Source organism: Phocoena phocoena, chromosome 1 (genome assembly GCF_963924675.1).
Source record: "Phocoena phocoena chromosome 1, mPhoPho1.1, whole genome shotgun sequence".
Taxonomy (NCBI): Eukaryota; Metazoa; Chordata; class Mammalia; order Artiodactyla; family Phocoenidae; genus Phocoena; species Phocoena phocoena.
The window spans coordinates 118,757,056-118,764,877 of NC_089219.1; the positions used below are offsets into that span (position 1 = coordinate 118,757,056).

Sequence of the window (7,822 nt, forward strand, 5' to 3'; positions counted from 1 at the left end):
CACCATCTATTCAAACAGTTATTAGTTTCGGCCAAGTGAGTACTTCTTTTGAAATGACGCTGCATTACCACCGTGAACTTTAAACAGCTGTTTTGAACAGGCTACTAAATATGTGTTGTGACTGACTGCTGGTGCACCCTGCATTAAAAGAAACCAGTATGAGAAAATAAAAAAATTATCAGATTAAACCAGAGGGTGGTTATTCACTTTATAAAAAGTGCCTTCACTTTACTTATAGAGTGACTCCACGGCTTTTTGTTTGTTTTTCTCTTTTGGGGGGTGCTGCATTGGATCTTTGTTGCTGCACGTGGGCTTTCTCTAGTTGCGGTGAGCAGGGGCTACTCTTCGCTGCAGTGAGCGTGCTTCTTGTTGTGGTGGCTTCTCTTGTTGTGGAGCAGGGGCCCTAGAGCGCAGGCTTCAGTAGTTGTGTCACACAGGCTCAGTAGTTGTGGCTTGCAGGCTCTAGAACGCAGGCTCAGTAGTTGTGGCGCACAGGCTTAGTTGCTCCGCGGCATGCGGGATCTTCCCGGACCAGGGCTCGAACCCGTGTCCTCTGCGTTCGCAGGCAGATTCTTAACCACTGCGCCACCAGGGAAGTCCCTCCATGGCTTTAAAAAAGGTAAAGACCCCAGTGCACTTAAGATATGACTTTCAGTTGAAGGTTTTATTTTTAAGACTAGTTTTTAGCAACATATATTTGATTTAGCAAATATTAATCACTTTCTATGGGGCAGGCCTTCTGTTGGATACTAGGGATGCACATGTGAATGTCATGGTCCATGTTCCCCCGACCAAATTATAGTTGAATAAGGGCACATCGCATTCCAGGATGAGTAGAATGAGACAGTTTCCAGGGACCAATTTCTCTGTTCTCTCAAAGGTTATCCAAAGGGAAACAAGACTCAGTATAATGGTTAGGACTAGACTTTGCTGTGTCTTCTTTGCCCTCTTGATTCTAACTCTGGCAACCTCTGGGTTTATCTATGTCTCTGTCCTCCAAAGGAATGATTTTCTTAAGGAGATAAAGATCATGTCCCGGCTCAAGGACCCAAACATCATCCGTCTCTTAGCTGTGTGTATCACTGACGATCCTCTCTGCATGATCACCGAGTACATGGAGAATGGAGATCTCAATCAGTTTCTTTCCCGCCACGAGCCCCCCAGTTCTTCCTTCAGCAACGTACCCACTGTCAGGTAAATACGCCGGGTCTTCTGTCTCTTCCCTGTGTTCATGAGACTAAGCTGGGATCTGAAGTGGGGAGCAGTGAGCCTTAAAGTTCATCATTGTTCTGGAATGGTTGGGGAGGTTAGTATGCAGGGAATAATAAAGCAGCTGCCCTTTAGGGGAAAGCAAAGAGATTCATAAAGAATAGAGAAGGGATGTTGAGGTTGGAACCCTAGTTTGTTGGTACCAACTATAGGGTGTGTACCTTTCACAGCTTCCTCTTTCCAGAGGCTACTTTCTCTCTTCCTTTATATTTCCTCAGTTATGCCAACCTGAAGTTTATGGCTACCCAGATTGCATCTGGCATGAAGTACCTTTCCTCGCTTAATTTTGTTCACCGAGATCTGGCCACACGAAACTGCTTAGTGGGTAAGAACTATACCATCAAGATAGCTGACTTTGGAATGAGCAGAAACCTGTACAGCGGTGACTACTACCGAATCCAGGGCCGGGCAGTACTCCCGATCCGCTGGATGTCTTGGGAGAGCATCTTGCTGGTGAGTTTCCTGTGTTTCTGAGCTCTGCCCTAGCAGCTGGCATGTAGGCAGATGCAGACAGTGTGTAGGGGTGCACCTGAGACAGCAGGAGGCAGACAATAAATAGACTTTGATATTTTCTCTGACTTGAGATGATTTACTTTGTGTACTAATTATTATTTTTAACACTTGCCTGTTTCTGCTGATAAAATATAACATAGAAAATATATACCGTAGAAAGTTTGGAGGAAAAGGTTAAAAGGTTAAAATATAACCGTAGAAAGTTTGGAGGAAAAGGTTAAAAATATACCCATAATGAGAAGAGATTTAGTACCATTTTTTTCATCTCTACCCTTTCCACCTACTGACTGATCTTAATTAATTTAGAGTATTAAAATCTTGTCATTTGAAGAACTGTTATCCACACAAAATATTTTTCTTCTGTATTAATTTCATAACCATGTTTCTAATTAATTATTTAGATGGATCTCTATATTTGTATTTTAATGATTTTCACAATTTACACAATTTACTTTTTACGGTCCTCATTCTTTGCTTTATAATTTTTATCCGGCTCTTGGTATTCTGGACCACAAGTGAATACGTTTTTTTCAAATGCCTCTTAGAAATATATCTTCTGACCATGCACATTTGGGACAATTTACTGTTGATTTTATACCACGTAGCTGATTTATAGAATTATTAGACTAAACTTTTACTTCCTACAATGCTGTGTATGTGTAATTTTGTCTTTTGTCATTTAATATTGTGGAGAAAAGCCTGATAGCAATCTAGTTTTGTTAATTTATTATTAATCTGTTTGTTTCTTGTTCATATCTTATAGGGTTCATAATTAATGTTGAAATAAGAAATGTATAGTTATCCCCTTCCTTTCACCAAGATAACCACTATTAATATTTTAGTGTATTTCCTTTGAGGATTTTTTCTATACATGTATTTCTCTGAATATATATATAATTATTTTACATATTGGGATGATACTATGCACATACAATCTCTCTCACTGGCAGTAAATATTCTTCAAAAACATGATTTTAATTGCTGTATAATATTCTATTGTGTGGATATATCCTATAATTTAATAATGTCACTATAATTTGATATTTAAGTACTTTCCAATTTCCTTCGATTATAAATGATGCTGTGATATATACCATTTTATGTTAAGTCCTTATAAAGATCTTTATCATCTATATAGATGAATCACATATTTTACTCATTTCTAATGCGATTATTAAGCTTTGCTCCCTTTAAAGGTATTGTGTGGTGGTGTAAAAGATTATTAGACCAAGATTCAGAGGGTTTTGGTCCAAATCTCGGTTTTTCCATTATTAATGGTCTCGTTAACCAGGGAATTTTAATAAACCTCTTGTCTCACTTTTCTGATCTGAAAAGTAAGGATAAATAATATCATCTATGTCAGCACTGTATTTATTGAATAGAACATATGCAAGTATTTAATACCTGCTGATTGCATCTGAATCTCATTGCTGTCACTCGTTAGTCTGTCCTTCAAGACTGTGACAATTATTGAACGAGGACTACTTGGGGCACTTACACTAGATTTCCGTATCTCTCACATAGAAACAATTGCTTCCCATTCTAATTTTGCCTTTCCCCTGGGCATTTCTCCAAGGCTACCCTAGATCCTAGTTTGACCTTCTAACATGCACTAGGAGAGTCAGATAGCTTACGGCGGCATCCTTTTCAGCCCTTGGATCTCATCTCCAAGAGAAGTATACCTCAGCAGAGATCCTGAGGGTGAGAAAAGGGCCTGTAGCTTGGCATCGAGACAACTTCCTATTGTTGTTTCCAGATGGCCCATGAGTATCTTGGCAGTCCCAGTATTCCTTGCCCTGGGTTGTAAAAGTGGCAAAACTCCAGATTATGAAAACCTAATCAGCTCTTCTTATGCACAGATTATTCTTTTTCTTATTTAAACAGGGCAAATTCACCACAGCAAGTGATGTGTGGGCCTTCGGGGTGACTCTGTGGGAGACCTTCACCTTTTGCCAGGAACAGCCCTATTCCCAGCTGTCAGATGAACAGGTCATCGAGAATACTGGAGAGTTCTTCCGAGACCAAGGGAGGCAGGTGAGAACTGTTGGGGGTGGAGAGATGTGGCCTTGGGTGCTCTTGAAGGAGAGAGAAAGAAAAGTTCTGACTTAACAGGATAGGTCTGAGCTGGAAAATGGGCTACCTGGATCATAGTTGTTTGTCACTAATTATCCAGCTAATGTAAAAGACCAAGAACTTTTGGCACTAATTATCCAGGTGATGTGAAAGACCAAGGTCCTCCCTAGGCATCCATACACTCTGCTTTATCCATGTGTCAACCCGTTGATCATTGGAGAACATGAGGGGTCCCCTCAGGCTGCTCCCCAACTCAGAGATACCAGAACATAAAATCCTGTCTCTCATATTTGATCTATTTCCTGGTCTAGGCTGTATGGTTTGTCTTCCTGGTTGAGAAACATAGGAACAAAAACGTAAGCTTAAAAGTGAATAAGGGATTTATTAGCATTCGTTAAAAATTTGGTTTGGACTGTCTAGAAATGTTTCTTGACTTACATGTCCAGAGACCTTCAGGTACATCCTGGCCTTGCTGTTCTTGGAAGGCACCTCTGGGCCCAGCTGCTGGGCATCTCAGGACTCAGGAAAAGCTGGCTTCTTAGCTTACAAGGGCCCCAATTCCTAGTTAAGATACTACAAGCTTCCTTTGGATGACTCAGTGCTTAAAGTTCCTGTGAGACGTGGGATTGAAAGCTCGCTGGTGGTGGGAGCACCGAAACCCCAGAGTGGCCCGGCTACAGCACACACTTGGAGTGTGGCATCTCAGGCAGGAAGATGATAACAGTTGAGGAGAGGGAGAAGGCTCTTGCTGAAGATTAAAAGTAGATCCTCTGTGGCTTGAATGGCTCAAAGCAAGCAAAAGATAAGGGAATGACTAGAGATTATACAATATGCAGCTTAAAAATAGGAAGGAGGGGTCCTAGAATTTTATCTTGATACTCTGTAGATATTTTGGTAGCAGGATATCTAAATTATCTATCTCGGTTATGAGGTAATTGCCTTCTTACCTTGGCAAAGGGCAGCTTTACTCCCGTGTGCATGAGATAAGAGAGTAGAACGAAGAAAAATGTTTTTTCTCCTGGACTAGTAGCACATCGTGGGCACCTGGTTGACCGACTAGATTCTTGTGGCCAATTAAAGGCGGGGCATTCAATTAGAAAGTGTAATTTTATTATCATAATGATTCTAACTTGAGTACATCCTAGAATTGTAGGCAAAGGGAGGAATATTTTAAACCTTTCAGTTTCCCTCATCTTATTATTCAGTGACTGAAATCCCACATGGAAAAAAAAATGTACACGAGGCAAAATTGAACTATCAAACATTCAGGCAAGAAAGGCATGCTTCCCCTCCCCCCACCTCATGTCCACTGTCTGCTTTGCATTTGAATAGTAAAGTCAAACATTTGACTGAAGCCAAGGCCAAAGCCAAATATTACCATTATATGCTAGTAAGCTTCTCATCTATAAGTTTAAATTTTTGATAAAAGTTTATTTAATTTAACATATGGACTTACTAGACGTAATTTATTAAATTTGTATTTTATTACAATTTACAAAATTTAATTACTTTAAATTTTATTAAAATTTCAGTATTCAAATTTTAAAAGTTTGACATTAGAATTAAGGATGGTAATTTCTCAACACTATCAGCTGCTAGATGGATTTTATGGTCTCTAGACTAGACGTGTGTGATCTAATTTGTTTTCACATGGCACAATGTCACCAACTTGTTGAACATAGCAGATATAATGCAGAAGAAAACTTTTCAGTAGCACAAATTCTAGAAAGAATCTTATACTTAGGGCTCACAGCTTAAGCAAATCTTAAATCTTTTGTATTCAATTGGAAGTCTATAACAATAATTTCAATAATTTTAAAATGTATTTGACATTTTTGTTTTCAGTTTATTTTTACAAACTGTAAAGAATTCTCAGATAGCACTTTTCTTAAAAGCTCATGGTCTAAATGGAATTAAATAATTAAAAATTGGGACTTCCCTGGTGGTGCAATGGTTAAGAATCCGCCTGCCAGTGCAGGGGACACAAGTTCATGCCCTGGCCTGGGAAGATCCCACATGCCGCGGAGCAACTAAGCCCATGCGCCACAACTACTGAGCCTGTGCTCTAGAGCCCGCGAGCTACAACTACTGAAGTCCGCATGCCTAGAGCCCATGCTCCGCAACAAGAGAAGCCACCACAATGAGAAGCCCACGCACCACAACGAAGAGTAGACCCCGCTCGCCACTAGAGAAAAGCCCATGCACAGCAACGAAGACCCAATGCAGCCAAAAATAAATAAATGAATGAATGGATAAATAACTAAAGTTTAAATTAAAAAAAATCAATGCTCAAAACCATCATAAGATATCATCTCACAACTTTAGAATGGCTGTTATCAAAAAGACACGAAACAACAAGTGCTAGTGAGGATGTGGAGAAAAGGGAACCCTCGTGCCCTGTTGGTGGGAATGTAAATTGGTGCAGCCTCTGTGGAAAACAGTGTGGAGGTTCCTCAAAAAATTAAAGGTAGAGCTTCATTATGAAGCATGACATAAGCTGGTGTTGGTGTGGGAGAAGGCAAGATGGAAATAGTTAATGATTTACCAGCTGCAAATGTTGGACCCATGTTTCAAAGAGCTTGAGAAATTTAGGTTTGCTTTAGGAATATGTCAATATACCAAGGTGTTAGAAAACATAGGTAAGGAAATGACAGTAACAGATTACAGGCAAACAGAAGATGACCTGGAGTCAGCAGAGTGGCATCTTGCTGGTGGAAGCGGTCAGTAACTGGTTCTTTGGGAGTAGAGCCAAATACAACTCTAGGCTGGAATTCAGGGCAGGGCTGTAGAGGGGGTAAATGTACAAATATTGGTGAATAATGTAAGGAAGAAATCCAATCTTCTCTCCCTGGGCCAGTACAGGAGAGAGGGAGCACAGAGAAGGTTATGGTTAGGAGCTACATGGATATATCCCACATCTCAGTGACTAGGGTTTTATTCCAATAAAGGAGCTGAGGCAACTAATATACTTTCTGCCCTTTTGCCACGATTGGCTCAATCAGAATAAATCTCATTGTGGCTAGGCTATAAATAGAGGTTTGGTGTTCTAATCACTTGCTTTCCAGTCTAAGATGTCTTCTTCCTTCAGTTTCATCTTTTCCATGATGGTAGGGACCACAGGATGGCCCATCAGGAAATTCTGCTCCAGAGAACTGGAAAAGACAAAAGGAATGGAAAAGGGACTGATGGGATTTAGAATTCTCATGAATAGGAAGAACAGACACCCCACTCGTTTCACTTTCCAAGTCCAAGAAAATGGGGAGTGGGCAACTCATACTATGATGCAACTGCTCTTCCTTTCTCTGCGCTCTTCTTAATAGTCTCATTTTTTGTTCATTTTTCTTTCCAAAGACTTACCTCCCCCAGCCTGCCATTTGCCCTGACTCTGTGTATAAGCTGATGCTCAGCTGCTGGAGAAGAGACACCAAGCACCGTCCCTCCTTCCAGGAAATCCACCTTCTGCTTCTTCAGCAAGGGGACGAGTGATGCTGTCAATGCCTGGCAACAGGTCCTCCTCACAAGACCTACCACTCACCCACGCCTAAGCCACTCCATTTGGACATTGAATGGACCTGAGAGACAGAGGCTTGTTTGCCTTTATCTCTTTCTGTCCCTCGTCTCCCTCCACTCCACTCCCCCACTCTCTACCCCGACACATATATACTTTTTTTACATTAAAGAACTAAAAAAGAAAAAAAAAAGCCTAGGGCAGAATAGGGCAGATAAAATCTAGTAAAGAATCTTACTTGATATACTAAAAAAGTTGGATAACAAAGGCTAGATAATTGAGATAATTTATAAAGGTTAAATATGCTTGTGTTTATGAATGTGTAGATTCTACAATATGTTTTCCATGTCATCTTTTTTAAAAAAATGGTTTCAGAAAGAAAACACTTGAAGAATAGTAATGTCTTAGGAAACATGAGATTAGACTTAGGGAAAGTACTTGGTAAGTGTGGAGAATCTG

The 7,822-nt window shown here is 40.3% G+C and overlaps 1 protein-coding gene across 2 annotated transcripts in view; it reads left to right on the forward strand.

Moving 5' to 3' along the window:
* Positions 1–7,545, forward strand: part of DDR2 (discoidin domain receptor tyrosine kinase 2) — a 154,867-nt gene extending 147,322 nt beyond the window's left edge. Inside the window, exons 15-18 of one of the 2 annotated variants that reach the window (XM_065874192.1) lie at positions 1,003–1,194; positions 1,488–1,722; positions 3,667–3,816; positions 7,207–7,545. In XM_065874192.1, the coding sequence (XP_065730264.1) occupies positions 1,003–1,194; positions 1,488–1,722; positions 3,667–3,816; positions 7,207–7,341 (712 nt within the window). In that variant the 3' untranslated portion in view covers positions 7,342–7,545. The remainder of the gene's footprint in view (positions 1–1,002; positions 1,195–1,487; positions 1,723–3,666; positions 3,817–7,206) is intronic. The other variant, XM_065874201.1, reaches the window with a different exon arrangement.
* The last annotated feature ends 277 nt before the right edge of the window (positions 7,546–7,822 follow it).